This window comes from Ovis aries, chromosome 17 (genome assembly GCF_016772045.2).
Source record: "Ovis aries strain OAR_USU_Benz2616 breed Rambouillet chromosome 17, ARS-UI_Ramb_v3.0, whole genome shotgun sequence".
NCBI classification, from domain to species: Eukaryota; Metazoa; Chordata; class Mammalia; order Artiodactyla; family Bovidae; genus Ovis; species Ovis aries.
Genome location: NC_056070.1, coordinates 72,088,307 through 72,107,265, shown reverse-complemented (window position 1 = coordinate 72,107,265; position 18,959 = coordinate 72,088,307). Strand labels below are relative to the sequence as shown.

The window sequence follows — 18,959 nt, the reverse complement described above, 5'->3', positions numbered from 1 at the left end:
GGAGCCGCGGCCCCGCCGCGCCGCCGTTAACGGCCTCGGAGCGCGGCGCCCGCCAATCAGCGTGCGCCCCCGCCCCGGGCCCGCCCCGCGCCCCGCCCCGCGCGCCCCGCCCAGAGCACCGCCCGCTCCCCGTCGGTCGGGCAGGGCGGGGCGCACGTGCCGCGGCGCGCGCCGCACGCCTATTGGCCGGCCCAGCCAGCTCGGTCTCGGAGCCAGCCAGTGAGGACCGAGGAGCGCGGGGCGGGGCGGGGCGGGGCGGGGCGGGGGCGGGGCGGCTCCAGGAGGAGCGCGGCGCGCAGGCGCGGCTTCTTCGGGGCTGGGCGCTGGCCCCGAAGGGTCTCTGCTCCGGCCGCCCGGCGCTCTGCGTCCTCCCTTTCTCCCCGGGATGCACGCGCAGGTCGGCCCAGGGCACATCGGCTCACAGGGCAGGGGGCCGGCGGACGGGGCGCGAGCCGGGCGACCTGGCCGGACCTCCTCGGAGACCTCGTCCCCCGGTGGGTCCTCAGCGTCGCCTTCCTGCCCCTCTCCAGGCATCCTGAGAGCTGCTGACCTGAGCTCCTCTGATGCAGACGTGACCCGAAGGGGAGCCCCGCAGCCCGCCGCCGACCCGCGGCCGCACTCCGTCCTCCAAGCTTGCCCAGAGGTGACTGTGTGGATCGCAGGGCCCTTCTTCCGAGACTGGTGTTGAAATCTCATCAGCACCACCCGCATGGTTGAGCTCACAGCATAGAATCCCTTTCTATACAAAGTATTATGAAATCAACTGGGCCTTAAAAATCATCGCTACGAACAAAGCTAGTGGAGGTGATGGAAGTCCAGTTGAGCTATTTCAAATCCCGAAAGATGATGCTGTGAAAGTGCTGCACTCAATATGCCAGCAAATTTGGAAAACTCAGCTGTGGCCACAGGACTGGAAAAGGTCAATTTTCATTCCAATCCCAAAGAAAGGCAATGCCAAAGAATGCTGAAACTACCGCACAATTGCAGTCATCTCACATGCTAGTAAAGTAATGCTCAAAATTCTCCAAGCCAGGCTTCAGCAGTAGATGAACCAAGAACTTCCAGATGTTTAAGCTGGGTTTAGAAGAGGCAGAGGAACCAGAGATCAAATTGCCAACATCTGCTGGATCATCGAAAAAGTAAGGGAATTCCAGAAAAACATCTATTTCTGCTTTATTGACTATGCCAAACCCTTTGACTGTGTGGATCACAATAAACTGTGGGCAGTTCTTCAAGAAAAAGGAATACCAGACCACCTGACCTGTCTCCTCAGAAATCTGTATGCAGGTCAGGAAGCAACAGTTAGAACTGGACATGGAACAGACTGGTTCCAAATCAGGAATGGGGTAAGTCAAGGCTGTATATTGTCACCCTGCTTATTTAACTTCTATGCAGAGTACATCATGAGAAACACTGGTCTGGAAGAAGCACAAGCTGGAATCAAGATTGCTGGGAGAAATATCAATAACCTCAGACATCCAGATGACACCACCCTTATGGCAGAAAGTGAAGAGGAACTAAAAAGCCTGTTGATGAAAGTGAAAGAGGAGAGTGAAAAAGCTGACTTTAAACTCAACATAAAAAAAAACCAAGGATCATGGCATCTGGTCCCATCACTTAATGGCAAATAGATGAGGAAACAGTGTCAGACTATTTTCTTGGGCTCCCAAATTGCTGCAGATGGTAGCTGCAGCCATGAAATCTAAAGATGCTTGCTTTTTGGAAGAAAAACTATGACAGATCTAAACAGCATATTAAAACGCACAGATATTATTTGCTGACAAAGGTCCATATAGTCAAAGCTCTGGTCTTTCCAGTAGTCATGTACGGATGTGAGAGTTGGATCTTAAAGAAGGCTGAGTGCCGAAGAATTGACGCTTTCCAGTTGTGCTGGAGAAGGCTCTTGAGAGGCCCTTGGACAGCAAAGAGATCAAACCAGTCCATCCTAAAGGAAATCAACCCTGACTATCCATTGGAAGGACTGATGCTGAAGCTGAAGCTCCAGTACTTTGTGAAGAGGTTGATCAAAGGAATCTTGAAAATTCACAAGAAACCCCGTTGGAAATGGAAGGAGACCTGAAAAGCTTCAGTTCAGTTCAGTTCAGTTCAGTCGCTCAGTCGTGTCCGACTCTTTGCGACCCCATGAATCGCAGCACGCCAGGCCTCCCTGTCCATCACCAACTCTCAGTTCACTCAGACTCACGTCCATCGAGTCCGTGATGCCATCCAGCCATCTCATCCTCAGTCGTCCCCTTCTCCTCCTGCCCCCAATCCCTCCCAGCATCAGAGTCTTTTCCAATGAGTCAGCTCTTCGCATGAGGTGGCCAAAGTACTGGAGCTTCAGCTTTAGCATCAGTCCTTCCAAAGAAATCCCAGGGCTGATCTCCTTCAGAATGGACTGGTTGGATCTCCTTGCAGTCCAAGGGACTCTCAAGAGTCTTCTCCAACACCACACTTCAAAAGCATCAATTCTTCAGCGCTCAGCCTTCTTCATAGTCCAACTCACATCCATACATGACCACTGGAAAAACCATAGCCTTGACTAGACGGACCTTTGTTGGCAAAGTAATGTCTCTGCTTTTGAATATGCTGTCTACGTTGGTCATAACTTCTCTTCCAAGGAGTAAGCATCTTTTAATTTCATGGCTTCAGTCACCATCTGCAGTGATTTTGGAGCCCCCAAAAATAAAAGTCTGACACTGTTTCCACTGTTTCCCCATCTATTTGCCATGAAGTGATGGGACCAGATGCCATGATCTTCGTTTTCTGAATGTTGAGCTTTAGCCAACTTTTTCACTCTCCTCTTTCACTTTCATCAAGAGGCTTTTTAGTTCCTCTTCACTTTCTGCCATAAGGGTGGTGTCATCTGCGTATCTGAGGTTATTGATATTTCTCCCCGCAATCTTGATTCTAGCTTGTGCTTCCAGCCCAGCGTTTCTCATGATGTACTCTGCATAGAAGTTAAATAAGTAGGGTGACAATATACTACCTTGACGTACTCCTTTTCCTATTTGGAACCAGTCTGTTGTTCCATGTCCAGTTCTAACTGTTGCTTCCTGACCTGCGTACAGATTTCTCAAGAGGCAGGTCAGGTGGTCTGTATTCCCATCTCTTTCAGAATTTTCTGAAAGTTTGTGATCCACACAAAGGGTTTGGCATAGTCAATAAAGCAGAAATAGATATTTTTCTGGAACTCTCTTGCTTTTTCGATGATCCAGGGGATGTTGGCAATTTGATCTCTGGTTCCTCTGCCTTTTCTAAAGCCAGCTTGAACATCAGTGAGTTCACGGTTCACGTATTGCTGAAGCCTGGCTTGGAGAATTTTGAGCATTACTTTGCTAGGGTGTGAGATGAGTGCAATTGTGTTGTAGTCTGAGCATTCTTTGGCATGGCCTTTTTCTGGGATTGGAATGAAAACTGACCTTTTCCAGTCCTGTGGCCACTGCTGAGTTTTCCAAATTTGCTGGCATATTGAGTGCAGCACTTTCACAGCATCATCTTTCAGGATTTGAAATAGCTCCACTGGACTTCCATCACCTCCACTAGCTTTGTTCGTAGTGATTCTTTCTAAGGCCCACTTGACTTCACATCCAGGATGTCTGGCTCTAGGTGAGTGATCACACCATCGTGATTATCTGGGTCGTGAAGCTCTTTTTTGTACAGTTCTTCTGTGTATTCTTGCCACCTCTTCTTAATATCTTCTGCTTCTGTTAGGTCCAGACCATTTCTGTCCTTTATGGAGCCCATCTCTGCATGAAATGTTCCCTTGGTATCTCTAATTTCCTTGAAGAGATCTCTAGTCTTTCCCATTCTGTTGTTTGCCTCTATTTCTTTGCATTGATCGCTGAGGTAGGCTTTCTTATCTCTCCTTGCTATTCTTTGGAATTCTGCATTCAGATGCTTATATCTTTCCTTTTCTCCTTTGCTTTTTGCCTCTCTTCTTCTCACAGCTATTTGTGAGGCCTCCCCAGACAGCCATTTTGCTTTTTTGTGTTTCTTTTCCATGGGGATGGTCTTGATCCCTGTCTCCTGTACAGTATCACAAACCTCCGTCCATAGTTCATCAGGCACTCTATCTATCAATCAGATCTGGTCCCTTAAATCTATTTCTCACTTCCACTGTATAATCATAAGGGATTTAATGAAAAGCTTACTATCTCACAGAAAGATGCAAGAACTGTCTTCGGAACACTTCGCGCGCCGGGGGCAGGGCTTCCTGATGGGAAGAGCTGACTCGGTGGAAAAGACCCTGATGCGGGAAGGATTGGGGGCGGGAGGAGGAGGGGACGACAGGCAGAGGAGGAGGTGGCTGGATGCATCACCGACTCGATGGACATGAGTGTGAGTGAACTCCGGGAGTTGGTGATGGACAGGGAGGCCTGGCGTGCTGCAGTCCCTGGGGTTGCAAAGAGTCGGCCACTGAGCAACTGAAGGGCAGCATAGCGCGCCCTCACCACACCTGGCTCGGGGCTCAGCTGGGGGCGGCCTGGCTCGTTTCCTCGCTGAGATACAATGTGTCCGCTGCCGTGCTCCGTGCTTCCACAGCCCCCAGTGCAGAAGTGTCCTGAAGACAGTTCTCGCATCTGTTCATGAGCTGTTAGATGTTTGAGGTTTCTCGTGAATTTTCAAGATTCTGTGTCTTCAGTATTAAGCTATGGGCGTTTTCACCATTGCCAGTCCTCTGTTGAAACAAAAAATCCTAATTTTGATCTGAGCCAAAGTCAATATACTTTCGTGTCCTTTTTATTTTAGGTCACTGCAGTTGTTTGTTTTTGCCCACTGCAGGGTTTTTAAATAGGTATTTTTACCGGCTTGTCAATGTTAAGCCTAACAGACATGCAGCTGTGCGTGGGGTTGGGCCCCTCGAGCTGTTCTGCTGTTTCTTCAGCCCTTTGCATCCCTTGGAAAATTTTAGCACCAGATCCGGTGTTGGTCTCTGCACTTTACTTCCTGGCTTCCTCCGTGAGACACACCTTTTCCTTAGAATGGAAGTGAGAGCTGCGTGCGCGTGAATCACGGCAGGTCCCCGGCGCCCTGGCCCTTCTCCTGCAAGGTCTTGCCCTCTGTGTAACCCGAGACACGGACCCCCTTGCGCCACGGACCCAGCGGCTTTTGCGTGCTTTTACCTAGGACTACAGTACAGTTCGCACTTTACGGCGCAGAGTTCCTGCTCGGATGAAAGCCAAGGGGAGAGTGCACAGCCCGGAACCGCAACACCGAAGCGTGGTGAACGGCAGGTGCTGCCTCACCGTCGCTGCGACAGCGAAGCTGATGAGACAGGGTCCGCCGCGGCCCAGCACCCACACACCGGCGGCTCTCGGGGCGCAGTCTGCACTGCTGTGCAAGGCCCTGACATTTTCCATCCGCATTTTCCGTAACCACAGCGCCCACGTGACCACGTGGGTTCCTGAGCCTGCCGTCTGCCGCGGCCTGCGGACCGCACCCCTGCCTGGATGGTGGGCAGCCCCCCCCCCCGCCCCCGGCCCCGCCTCTTGTCCCCACCACGCCGGCTGCCACCGCCCCTGTGGTCCCCGCACCTACCCGCCCTCAGGCCCCTCCTCACGCCGCACCCGTGGGTGGATGGGCCGCGGGGCTCCGGGGCAGTGGAGCCTCTTGGTGCCCTGGCCCTGCCGCCCCACCGCCTGTGCCCGTCCAGGCCCCCTTCCCGATGGTGCTCCTCCTCGCCCCTGTCCCGCCCTGCTCTCAGCCCACTCCCTGTCCGCCCCCACCGCCGGCCCACGTGTACCTGCCTGTGCCCACGTCCTGCCTGCTGCGTCTTCGCCTCGTCGCTGGGTGCGCCCACGGTTATCCCCCCATTACTACCGGCACGCGTCCCCCCAACCCTGCAGAGCGAGCGGCTCCTCCCATTCCGAGGTTCCCATCGCCCCGCGCCCCTCACCACACCTGGCTCGGGGCTCAGCCTTGTCTGAATGGACGGTCACCTCCCTGAACACGCTCTCACTTGGTCCCAGGCTCCAGCCTCCCCATCTCTGGCCCAGTGTCCCCGGCTCCCCTACCCGCCTGAGGCTGAGACGACTTCCGCCCCCCACAGCCTCGCAGTCCAGGCTCACATCCAGCTGCTCCCCTTGCCACGTGTCCTGCCCCCGGGAAGTTCATGAGGCCTCCAGCTCCACAGCCCCTCCGTCAAGCCTCTCCCCACCTCAACAGGAGGTGCCGTCTGTCCCAGCGCCGCCGCAGGCCCCTGAGCCCCACCCCTCCTCGCTCCCTGCCACACGGGCCCAGGGCTCCCCTCTCGCCTGCATCACCGTCCCGACCCCCGCGGCCTCGGGCTCAGGCTCTGCCTCCTCAATATTGTTCTCTGCAGACCGATGCTCTGAGAACCTCCCCCAGATCAGCCGCCTCTGGAAGCCGCCAGGAGCGTTCCGCCTCGCGTCGGCCGAAAGCCAGAGTCTCTGCAGTGGCTGACCCCTGGCTCCCCAAACTTCCTGCCCCGGCCCCCGAGAGCTCGGAACCAGCCGGGCCTGGGGTCAGGATTCCTGACGCTGACTGCAGGCTTGGGGTCAGGCTTGGGACTGCAGGCTTGACGGATGACCCTCAGGTTTGCCAGTCTCCTGGGAGTGGTCGCAGGGGCTCTGTCAGGCGGGTGTTTAGAGGCTGAGCTCTGTCCCAAATGTGGGTGCATGGAGGGGGTTCTTTAGCAGAGAGTAGGTTAAAAGGGGACTTTAGTGGGTGGTTCTCACGCAGGCTGACCAGCGTCCTTCACAAGGACATGAAGACACAGAGGTGATCACAGGGACACGGAGGACAGTGGCCACCCACAAGCCAAGGAGAGGCCTCAGGAGCAACCGAACCAGCTGACACCTTGACTTTGCACTCCCAGCCTCCAGACTGAGGCTGGCCTCTGGGCCTCCGCACAGGAACCTACTGCTGAAGCCGCCTGGTCTGCAGGGCTTTGTTTGGCGAGCGTGGCAAGCAAACAGCCTGGGCTTTAGGGACAGAGACCAAGAGCTGTCCTCCAAAAGGCCCCCCTGGTGCCTAAGACCCCCGGCTGGCCTGACCCAGCAGCCTGCAGGGGTCTTGGAGGCTGGCTCCCTCGGCCAGGCGAGGGATGAAGGCCCGCTGTGGTGCCTTGAGGTCTATCATCTGAGCGGCTGATAGCTTCCTGGGTGACAGTCAAGCCCGTTAGAAGTAGCTGCTGTTGGCATAGCAACCAGGAGCCATCTTGCGTGCTTTCCAGATTGAAAAAGCTCCCTGCTTCAGAACTGAGGGGAGAAAGAGGCAAAAGCAGAAATGAAATTGAGTTACCGACGGGAGCGGTTGCCATGGCGCCCCGCTGGCCTTGGAGCGTGCCAGCTGCTCCGGGGGTCCCTCCCTTCTCCGGGCAGATGAGGGTTTGAGAGGTGGTGAAGACCAGCCCCTCACAGTGTAGGAGGGAAAGAGGTGTGCTTTAACTAGAGAGGGGAGTGAATAATGGGAACTCATATTTTGAGAATAGCTATGCAGCCAGTATACAGAGCTGCTCAAAATCTAAACTCTCAGGCTGAGAACTTGGTTGAAATGCTTGCTGACGTGCAGTGTGTCTGCGGTCCCGCACCTGAATGTTGGACTGTGGGGGAAGACGCCACCCCGTCTGCCATCCCATCCCGGAGACGCCGCATTTGAACCGGCTCCGGGGGACGGGGGTGCGGCTGTTCCAGGGTCTGTATGCTGTGCATCAGGCCTTATCAGAGCCTTTCTTTGTGCCAGAGTCTGAGAGAGGAGGCAGCTGGGCCTGAATGAGCAAGGCATGCCGCTGCCGTGCGGGAACATCCTGGCAAGGGGCCGAGAGGAGGCGGCGTGGCCCCAGGGCACTGGACAGGGCCTCCCGGAGTCCCAAGTGCAGCTGGGCGTCACCTGTCCCGGGGGTGGGGGCCTGGGGGCGGGCAGGGCGCTCAGAGCGTGGGCGAGGTGGGTGAGGACATGCCACCACTTGCTGAGCTGCTGAGGTCATTCCCTACTGACCGTCTGCTCTTACCGATTGTGCCGACAGGGGGCGTCCCCGCTGGTCCCGTGGTCAGCAGTCTGCACTGCCCGGGGGCGGGTTCGACCCCTGGTCAGGGGACTAAGATCCCACGCGCCGTGCACTTCGTTCGGCCAGACGTTAAAAAAGGTAAACGAACCGACAAGCCGCAACGCTGGGCAGACGCCTCTGTCCACGCGGCTCTTCTCCCAGAATTACTGTCTGGAGTGAGAAACCCAGTCCTGGAATTCCGGAGTTAAAACCCAGCTTCTGACTGGCCCTGTCTCCCTGCCAGGGGTGTTCACCGACAGCCCACCAGCACGGCCTCACAGCTTCGCACATTTGGCGTTTATCACTGCTTTTGCTAAAACGAACCAAACCCAAACAAAAGCCCTAGGAAGGAGGGCTTGCGCACAGCAGCCCTCCATCTTCGCTTTAATTCGCATCTCCCTACTTCCTAACGGCCCAGGATACTTCCCCTCGTTTAGCAAAGTTCTTGGACTGCCTGTCAGTCGAGAATGAGGCAAGGTGTTTGTGTTTGTGAGGGTCTTTTGATGCGCTGAAGTTTTCTTCTTGGGCCCTTATGGCAGCCGTGTCCCGAGCTCCTGTGAGGTCACCTGCACGGTGGTCCTTACGAGTCGGTGTTCACATCGGATGTGGAGATGTTTCTCTCTAACCCGCCAGTTTGTCCAAAGTACTGGACTGAATGGTTTTTTGCAGCCATTTTTCGAGTAGTCATGTACAGATGTGAGAGTTGGATCATAAAAATGGCTGAGCGCTGAAGAATTTTGACACTTTTGAACTGTGGTGTTGGAGGAGACTCTTGAGAGTCCCTTGGACTGCAAGGAGATCCAACCAGTCCATCCTAAAGGAGATCAGTCCGGGGTGTTCAGTGGAGGGACTGATGCCGAAGCAGAAATGCCAATACTTTGGCCACCTGATGCGAAGAGCTGACTCATTGGAAAAAAACCCTGATGCTGGGAGGGATTGGGGGCACAAGGGGACGACAGAGGGTGAAATGGCTGGATGGCATCACCGACGCAATGGATGTGAGTTTGAGTGAACGACACAGCAGGGGGGCGTGTGTCCCCAAGGGCCTGAGCGCCTCTGCCCCAGGGACAGGGGCTCAGACCTCATCTCTCTCCCCCACCTCACTGCCCGCAGATCCTGCTCGCTGGCTCCGGCCAGGCGGGCTCCCACCCTCCAGGAAGCAGTTCTTAAACCAGGCTGGGCTGGGGGTGGGCAGAACCCCTCCTTCATGGCAAGCCGGGGAAGGTGGGGAACCCATGCGCCACCACCTGCAGGCCGCCCAGAGGGATGGGGCCCCTGACGTCACCCAGCAGGTGTCTCCGCCCTATGGGGGGTCTGCTCGACTCCCCCCAGGCCCCAGGGACGTTCCAGGACCTCACCTCCCTTTGCAGCAGCTGTGCGGCCCCCAGCAGGCGGGGAGTCCTGGAAGGGGCCCGGCCCCAGCTAGAGGGGCAGACGGGGGGGCCCTCACAGCATCGGCCGCCTGGTCCTCACCTCACCCCGTGCCGTGCGTGCTGCAGTCATCGGCTGCTCGCTGCAGGGAGTGAACCGGGACCCGTCTGGAGCCCTCTGCGCCTCCTGGCCAGGGCGGGCCAGCACCGATGGGTCACTCGCTCCCCTCAGACACCTGCCTGGCCCAGTGCGTAACTGCAGACACACGTCCACGGATGAGGCAGCTGCCCCCGTGGGCCCTCACCAGCCACGGGCTCTCACCAGCCGGCGCCAAGGCTGGATGCTCTGTTCTCCGTCCTGATGAGCTCATCCCAGCCACCTCCAGACCTCCCCGAGGTCGCGACGACATTCCTGGGACAGGAGGGCGACCGCAGCGAGCCCACCCGGGGTCCCCGGGGCGGCGGGTGTCCTGGGGGCCGTTTCTTCGCTCTTTCTGCAGCACCTGCTCTTCCCCTGGCCCCGAGGACCATCTCGGTTCCTCTGGGGAAGGAGCGGCAGGCTCTGCAGGAGGGGGACGGGTGGCATCCAGGGCTGCCCACCCACCTTCCTCTGCGGGCGAGCCGAGCTCAGCGCACAGGAGGAAGGGCACTGGCGACAGACGCCTGAAAACCCCCGCAGCGTGGGCGCGTGTGTGCGTGCGTGCAGCGCAGGCTTTCACAAGAACCCAGCCCCCCGCTCTTCAGCGAAGGTCAACACGGCCTCCCTGGCCCGCGACCAGGAGTCCCCGTGGTGGGTGCCCCCTGTGGTTGTCACCTGAGTCCTCCTGCTCCCTGGGGACCCCCCGTCGCCCGGCCCCCAGCCAGCCAGCCCCCCATGCTCACGGTCCGGGAACACTCCAGCGGGGAGGTTAAGTGTTCTCTGCTTTGAGAAAGTAACGAACCTCGCTGAGGGTGGGCGGCCAGCTTGCGTGCGCCTGAGCAGCCGGTCTGCAGAGTGCCCCCACCCCCAGCTCGGTCCACACAGACCCCCACCTGCCCCCAGCACCGGGGCCTGAAAGCTGTGCCCTCTGCGGTCCCCCAGCGTTCCCATGGCTCACACCTGCCTAGCCACCCTTGGGCTCAGTGGAAAGGGGGTGCTGGCTCTTTCCAAGCCAGTGGTCACAGCAGGGAAGGGCGGGAAGCCATCCTCAGATGTAGCCCAGCCCTAGCTGAGTCGGGACAAAGCCCCTGCTTCTGGCTGGTCGGTGGGAAAGCGCCTCGACGCTGGCCGTGAGCACAGTGCTGTGTTCAGAGCTCCTCAGGCCTGCGCGTTAAATGAAATCAGGAAACGAGATGGAGAGGAGAAAACAGAAATCACTCGCCCAGAAGTCAGTGACTGAAGATGCTTTAATGTTTAAAAACTATTTGGCTACGCTGGGTTTTCGTTGTGGCACGTGGGATCCAGTTTCCTGACCTAGGCGCCTCCACTGGGAGTGCAGTCTTAGCCACTGGACCACAGGGACGTCCCCCGACGCCTTCACTCCCGCAGCGAGGGGCTCCTGCCTATTTCCTGCGTCCACAGCACAGGGTGGCTCTCCCCATCCATCGAGAGAGAGAGACCTGCTCTCAGGGGAGAAAAAGACTCAATTTTCTCACCGGTTGGCTCTCACATGTGCGAGTTTGTGGCCCCACGCGGACTCGGAAAGCACCATGGAGCTGCCGGACACAGGTCCTCTTGGCTTTTTCCACCTGGAAGCCCCTTCCCTCTGCAGCCAGCAGGGTCTGGCTCCGACCAGGCCCTCGGCCTCTGTGAGCAGACTCGCCCATCAGCTTCAGGGCTGGGAGCCGGAGGGCCGCTGGCCCAGACTCTTCCAGGGCGGTCTGTGCTCAGGGGACGGGCCTCCCTGGCTACCGCAGGTGAGCCAGCCGGGCCCCAGACCGCACGTGCCTCCCCGCACCCCACACCCTGCTGACTCGGCTGAGGTTGCACCTGCCTGCCTTGGGGGCTGTCGGCCGGCCGGCCCTCCCGGCCCCGACCTGCCCGGGTCAGGGGCGCCCACTGATGGCCCAGCCCTGCAGGCCGGCTCCGGCACAGGCCCCCGGGACTGCCCCTCCTCAGCAGGCGGGCGCCTCAGTGGGACAGACATTGCGGGAGCCACCACCCCGTCCAGAAGATGACGGTGTCCTCAGCCGCCCCTGGTGCTGAGCTCCGCCCCCGCGGCGCCGGTCTGGACACGGCCCCCCTGACTGGCCCCGACTGCCCCTCCACCCGGGACCCTCCGCGGTCATGGTCAGCCCTGGACGCGCCAGTTCTGACTCAACAGAGGGGCCCGGGCCGGCCAAGCAGCCGCGAACACTGCTGGCCAGACAGGCCGTGACGCTGCTGACACAGGGGCTCGTTGGGACAACGGTGGGGAGGGGAGAGTGGTCAGGCTCCTGTGCCCACTCAGAGCAGGGCCACCTGACCACCTTCTGAAGGACGAGGACGACAGCAAAGCGCGTCCGCCTCTGCAGGCACAGTGGTGCCTCACACGCCCGCCAGACACGCCCGCCAGACACGCCCCACCAGGGCGGAGTCCGCTCACTTCCCTGGAGGCCGTGGTTTCCTCCCAGACAGACGAAAGACAGGTCTGCTCAGCAGACACCACGGTGAGGTTCGGGCAAGGCACCGTCCTAGGCCCCCTGGCCCACCGCTGTCCACAGGCCGCTGCGCGACACCCTGCAGGGCCCAGAGCCACACGGCCCACAGTCCCGCCCGGGCCCTGCTCTGGTCTGGAGAGAGGTGGCCGCTGACGCTGAAGCAGACGCGGGGAGAGGCGGGGCCGGGCGACGTCCCCCACGGCCAGAGGTCCGCAGGACGCGAAGCCCGGGGGCCTTCGGGGCTCCAGCCAGAGCTCCACCGCCACCACCAGGAGCAGTCGGATGGGCAAGGGCCGGGCGGCGCCCCAGCTTCCCGTGGGGATTCCAGGAACCAAGCATGCGCAGTGCTACTTCTGCTAACACGGACACGATTTAATGATTCTAATTTTTTTGTTTTGTTTTTAAAGTCAGGTGCCATAAACATTCAAATAATCCATCTTTTAGAAAGTACGTTTACAGCATCAAAAGAATTAAGATGAAATATAAACCTTTCTACTTACAATTTTTATACAGATTAACCAAATCACAAATACCACAAATAAAGGTTAAGTTGTAACAATATAATGAATAAACATTCAGATTCTTAATAAAATCTTCCTTTAACATTTGTTTTTAACTTACCATTATACTAAGTAATCTATGCAGAATTTTGGGGCACAACACCAAGAAGGCACCAACAGTACGAAGCAGATAGGAAGCAGGCTGGACCTTTCTTGACGGCTCTACGCGGAGAACGCACAGGGAAGGCCGCGCGCTCCGGGGGGGCCGGTGCAGGCCTGGAGCAGCCCCGGTTTCCCGTCTCTGACCTGCGATGCCACGCGGCCGCCGTGCGGGAGGCCATGGGTTCCCGCTGCTGGACACGCCTCTCGTCTGTGCTAAGAGGGTCACTTCAAACACCAGCACAATTTTAAAGCACAAATGCTTTAAAACGTATAAGCAGGAGGACTGCTCAGATTTTCAAAACCACCACTTCTACAAAAATATTTCCCTTAAAAACTTGGGATTGTCCAAAACACTGACTTACAAATATAAAAGTGTCATGGAAGGGCCTAAAGCGTGTGTGCGTACGTACGTGTTAACATACCATCACGTACTGTAGAAAAGTTACCAATTTAAAACCGTATTAACACGCAAGCAACCGAAGCTCAGTCTCCGCCGCACCACCTGCACGCCACTGGCGCACGCGCGTCGCAGGCCATGCCCCCGCCTGGCTCGGGGACAGACCGGCCCCGGGGCCCCCACACGTGGTCGCGGCAGCAGTCACGTGGACACGCCGCCCCCGCCCTCGCCCTCGCGGCCGTCTTGAGCCCTGGCAGGACCCCTGCTGCCTCCTTAGGAGTTTTCTCTCGTGCTCACTGAAGGGACTGGAATGTTTCAACAGGAATTTTTTGCTTACATTTTAGACACCGAGAAAGCCATCGGCCCCAAGCTGATGTGCAGGGGGCAGTCACGGCGGCAGCTGGGGTCACCGGCGTGAATCCACGCGACCTGACACGCACGCTTCGAGAGACGCAGGCAGACCCACAGGGGGAGCCTCACGCACCACAGCCAGCGCTCTTTGCGGGCGCCTTGTGTAGACAGCTGCCTGGCCCGCTGAGCCAAGCCTGCGCGAGTGAAAGGCTACAGGGACTCCCGCGCAGGGTTAGTCCTGCCCACCAGACCCACAGACAGCAAGGGGCGGGGATGCCCCAAGCCCCCAGGGGTTAGTAACCAAGGCTGGGGCTTTCTGTCTGGTTAGCAAACTGCAGGCTCTCCTCCTAACACTACTTTGGAATGTTAGTAGTAAGCACAGAGAAATAAGCGCGATAACCCGCCAGCGCTCCTTTTAAAATGTACCCGGGACAGCAACGCTCCACCTCTCGCCGCCCCGTGGGCCTCCACCGGACAGCTCTGTGCACGGAGGCGAAGACACGACCCTCGGGGACGACACCCAGATGTGGTTCTGGCCTGAGGGGGGAGTCCAGCACCCGCTCTGGCCTGAGGGGGCGAGCCCTTCCTGGCGCTTGACTGGGACACAGGCCACCCTCTAGAAAGAACCAGAGAACCCAACTCGCGACTTCTGGGTGTCGTCGGGGTCTGAGAGGACACCGCAGGCCTGTGGTCTGGGCAGAGGAGCATGTCAGAACTGGTGCTCTGCTCTGTGTGTGTGTGTACGTGGCCTTACACAAACCCGGGTGTTCGGGCAGCGCCCAGCAGGGAGGGGGCCCGCCGGGCTTCCTGGTCTAAGCACAGCCTGAACCTGACTGTTGGTTCGGACCCCGTGATCCAGAGGAAATCGACACTGAATCTTAACGTGAGCACAGAGATAGAGGACGCCCGTTTATTTTCAGGACTGTTCGTGTTAGCAGGCAGTCTTTATATAACCCACTCTCCACTGCTGTCAAAAACCAAACAAGAAGGAAAGGACCGCTGAGAAATGGGAAGCTGAGAACTGAGGGACTTTCCTAAGTGATCTGTGGAGAGCATTTTCCGTGGAGCACAACTCAGAGGTAACAACAGAGTTTCGTTTCAACCACAGGCACGTGGCACTTGGACTCATCTCCGCACAGAAGCTGTAACAGTCATGCGAGGGGACAGTGACGGCTGGACAGGCAGAGTGCTGCGCACAGAGCTCGGGGGCAGCCGGCGCGAGGGCCGGGGGCGCGGGCGGGCTTCTGCGGGCGCCCCACGCGTGAGCGGGCCCTGGCACAGGGCAGCGCTCGGCCAAGGCGCGCCAGGCTTTAGCACACACTGTCACACCGGAGGTGGAGGGCGGACTTGAGATGCTGGCATGCTGCAGGAGGGAAGGAAGTGCGCGGCAGCTGCTCCCGAGACGCGGTGTGCCCCGACCCGGCCCTCGGGCGTCGGGCGGGCGCCCTGCGGCCTGCGCCCTTTACCGGATCCCGGGGAGCCGCCTCTGCTGGCGGGAGTCCCGCAAGCAGGCAGGGCCGCGTGTGACGCGTCCCTCAAGTGCTGTGCCCTCGACGGGGCAGGTGAGCTGCCCAAGGCGGGCCTCCTCCTCCCATGTAGAGACGAGGCGGTGCCCTACACGCCAGGCACGCAGCGCACACCTGGCGCCCGCGAGGGACCAGGGTGACGTGAGGCGGCGGGAGTGCAAAGGGGGCTGTCGCTGCCGTGACGCGCCCAGGAGATGTGAGCGGCAGGGCACCGGGGCAGGGCTCAGGGGAGGAGGGCCCGCTGCATCTCTCGGAGCAGAAGGCGGGTAGTGACTGAAGCAAGGTGGGCGGGAGGGGCCCTGAGGGACGCACAGCCGCAGGTCACCAGAGGCGGCGCACACGGGGCCAGGACGGCACCCTGGCCGGGGGAGTTCTTTGAAAGCACAGAAGCCACAACTACCAGGAGCCGCCCCTCCGACGGCTCAGAGGAGTCAGGTGGACACGCAGACGGGCTGGGGACAGGCGGGTCAGGAGCTGCAGGAGAGCCGCGGGGTCTGCGTGCCGTCCTCGGGCCCATGTCCTGTGGGGAGACAGACAGACAGATCCTCCGTGAGCCATGGACGCGCTGCGGGGAAACGGCAGTGGCGGGAGGACACAAAAGCGGGAAAGCAGAGAAACTGCTGCAGCAAAGGCCACCTTCCCGGAACCGCCCACGGGACGGGGCTCACCTCCAGCCCCGGGGCACCCGCCCTCAGCCGCCCCAGAGACCTGCCCAGGACCCCACCCCACGGCCGGGCCAGCACCACGCTCCCAGACGCCCTTCTTTGGCCACAACTGACAGTACGTGGTGGGATCTGCTTCGCAACCAGTGGTGAAAGCGGCGCCCCTACCTCTGAGGCGAGGCCCACAGGGAAGCCTCCCAGAGGCCCCTCATCTCCCCCTCCGGTCTCTGTCTCTTTCTGGCCGTGCTGGTCTCCGCTCTGCACGCAGGCTTCTGCAGCTGCGGTGTGCAGGCGGGTGCCGTTTGCTAACCGGCGGTCCACCCCGGGACGCATGCGTCTTGTGAACGCCCGTTCAAGTGGACGCTGTTGCCCCTCTTGGCAGGACGCCCGCCCCCACTCTGGACGGGCAGGTGGGCCAGAATCGCCGCCCAGAATCGCCGCCTCCCAACCAGCGCTGCCTTAAATGCCCCAGTTTTCTCTGCCCAAGCGTGATCGGCGCAGCCACGGGCTGGCCGGAAGGTGAGGCTGGCAGGTTGGACTGGGAAGGGCAGGAAGGGACCCCTGCCACCCCGAGCCCTGAGAGGCGGCCCTGAGGGCCCACCAGGCCTCTGGGAGGCCCCAGCACCCCTCTAACGTCCTGTCTCACTTGAGGAAGTCGCATTCCAGGTCAAACCCGCGATCCCTGCCCACAGACCCGCAGGCTCACCGGGAGCAGGAGGACCTGCGGCTCACGCCCTCCCCCGGGACCACCCTGGGGGAGGGGCACGAAGAGACCGCGCCGAAGCCCCTGCCCTCCGACGCCCAAGCTGGCCTGTCCCAGGCATTTCCACTCACTTCTCGAGCTCTGAGAGAGGCCGCGTGCTCTCCCCTTCCACAGATCCTCTAAAACTGAGATCAGTTTCCTCTTTGGAGCGCTTCAAAAAACCCAACCATCACTGCTGTACGGCTCCCCACACCTCGGGCTGCAAAGCTTCCATACGAAACCCCCCTTTAATGACACCTGGTAACACCCTGTCTTCTTCGCCAGGACTTATTTACGGTTAAAGCTCCAGGTACCTGACAAATTTAAGATCGGTATCCCGGCTGGAATCTAGCAGTCTCTTCAAAAATGAGTTCTTTGAGCTTCTCCTTGGGCAAGTCATCCAATTCCATGTCAAACTTGAAGGGTGCTTCGGCGACGGGCTTGAAGATAAAGCGTAACTTTGAGATGAGGGTGCCCCTGGCGGGGCTGCTACCCAGGCTCTGGGCTCCCGCCCGCAGCACCAGCCCCCCAGGGTGGGAGGTGTGCCCCGCGCGCCCGGGACCGACAGCAGGCAGCGCCCCCGCACTGCGCTGGGTGGGGAGGGCTGCGGCTGGCTGCCCGGTGTGTCCAGAGCCAAAGCCTGGAAGCTCACACACTAGCTCAGCACGTCCCAGGGGCGGGGGCGCCTGGTGGGCTGCCGTCTATGGGGTCGCACAGAGTCGGACACGACTGAAGCGACTTAGCTTAGCTCAGCACACGCCAGCGCCTGTCTGTGAAGAAGCCTCACAGTGAACAGAAGCCTCACGGCCGATGAAAACTGTGGCGAACGGCCATATTTACGTTACACAGAACGAACCCTGCTTTTTCTAAATTTAGATACAAAAACGTAAGAATGAGATGGAAAATACTCCAGAATTTTAACAACAACTATCCGTGTAACCAGACTACAAAGTGATGTTTCTTGTATTTTCTGGTGTTTTTTAAGTATCTCCTCTCCATATAAATAACCAGAGAGTCAGCACTGTCTCTGTGCGTCAGAGATCCTCCTCACACGCTCAGTGCTGCTGTTACCAGGTACCCCAGACCTCATCCCTGCCATCCTCACACCAGGTCTTAAGGGGTAGGAAAACACACACCCCAAATTCAGCTCTGGCCCCCGAAAAGGGGGAAAGGAGGAAACTCGCGGTTGCTCTCCCTGCGGGAGGGCTCGCTGTGTGGGGCCCTAGGCGTGCTGTCCTTCTGACACCTTGGCGCCCAGGGCAGTGAGAGCCCGGGTCTCTCCTTCTCCGCTGCAGCCCTGTCACCACAGGGAGCCGGCCGCCACTGCGCCTGGGGCAGCTGACAGATCCGTGCGCACTCCCCCTCCGCCCAAGCAGGCAGCCCCTGCCGGACTCTCACCTCGTCGCTTGGATCGTAGTACTGCTCCAGGTACGGATGGGCCAGAGCCTGCTCCACCTCGATCCTCTTGTGAGGGTTGAACGTCAACATTTTGTCCAGTAAATCCAGAGCTACAGAGAGAAAGGTTTTGCAGAGATGAGAAGCCAAAGGGGCAGTCACCGCACCGACCAGGCACTTCCTGTTTATTTAAGTCACGACCCACAAGACCGGGGCGCTGAGGGGGCCGGGCGCGCAGGGGGCCTGCTCCACCTGAGCGTCTGACGGCAGAGACCACACTCAGGAAGGTGGTACGCTCTGCAGAGGCTCCACAGGGAGCCAGGATTCAGGCCCAAGGCTGCCCACAAAACCCGGCCTGGTCCGAAAGCACGGCCCCACCCTGCAGGGTCGCGAGCAGAGGCTATGCGTACTACTGCGCTCAGGTCAGCTCCAAGGTCACTTTGGCCTGGCCACTTCCTGCCCCGTGGCTTCAGCCCCCTCCTTCCAGTTCCGGCTGACAGGCCTGTGTGAAGCGCAGGCCGCTGGAAACACGTTCCCTGCTGGAGACAGCAGGCACGCAGTGTGCCCACGTGCGCTGGGCTCTGCCCCCATGAGTCGCCTCTGAGGCCTGCCACCCCTACCCACCTTCAATGAGGAGTCCATCCAAGCAGTAAACCGCTTTGCATGTGGTGAGAAACTCCACACCACACAGGACGGTTTTCACGTCCATAAAGCGAAGTGTGAGGAACAGCAGGATCTTTTTAAAGTCCACATAGTGAATTTCTGCCTACAGCACATTTTCCAACTAGCGACAGGGAAACACGGGGCGCCTGCTGGACCCCAGCGGCCCAGGGCCTGCCCCCGCCCCTGCCCAGAGCGGCCGTCTGCCTCAGGACTCGCGACCCTCGTCTGCAGTGGTCAGAGCCCCCAGCACTGCCTTTAACCCCCACCTCCTGCTGTTGCTAAGAGAGACGCACCCCAGGCGACGGGCATTCCTAAATCAGACCTCGCGTTCCTTCAAGTTCAATCCTAGGCAACAACTTCAAAGGAAGAGAGCTCTTCTCTTTTCTTTGCTACTGGAGAAAGGCCTGGCCTCCAGCCTGCTCCACCTGAGCCACGCGCAGGGACAGGAGGCTGGGGGAGGCGAGCCGCGGGCAGGTGCAGGCCGGGCGCCACGCCACACCGAGTCCTGCTGTCTGCGCACACGCGTCGCTGGGTGCGGAGGCCACCAGCCCTCAGAGGCCG

At 59.2% G+C, this 18,959-nt stretch overlaps 1 protein-coding gene across 2 annotated transcripts in view; it reads right to left on the bottom strand.

Annotated features, from left to right (window-relative positions):
* Nucleotides 1-12,351: 12,351 nt before the first annotated feature.
* MAPK1 (mitogen-activated protein kinase 1) overlaps nucleotides 12,352-18,959 on the bottom strand; it is a 59,122-nt gene continuing 52,514 nt past the window's right edge. For both annotated transcript variants that reach the window (XM_042234178.1, XM_027956867.2), the window contains 3 exons: nucleotides 17,739-17,848; nucleotides 16,655-16,780; nucleotides 12,352-15,456 (listed from right to left, as the gene is read on the bottom strand). In XM_042234178.1, coding sequence (XP_042090112.1) covers nucleotides 16,664-16,780; nucleotides 17,739-17,848 — 227 coding nt within the window. In that variant the 3' untranslated portion in view covers nucleotides 12,352-15,456; nucleotides 16,655-16,663. The remainder of the gene's footprint in view (nucleotides 15,457-16,654; nucleotides 16,781-17,738; nucleotides 17,849-18,959) is intronic.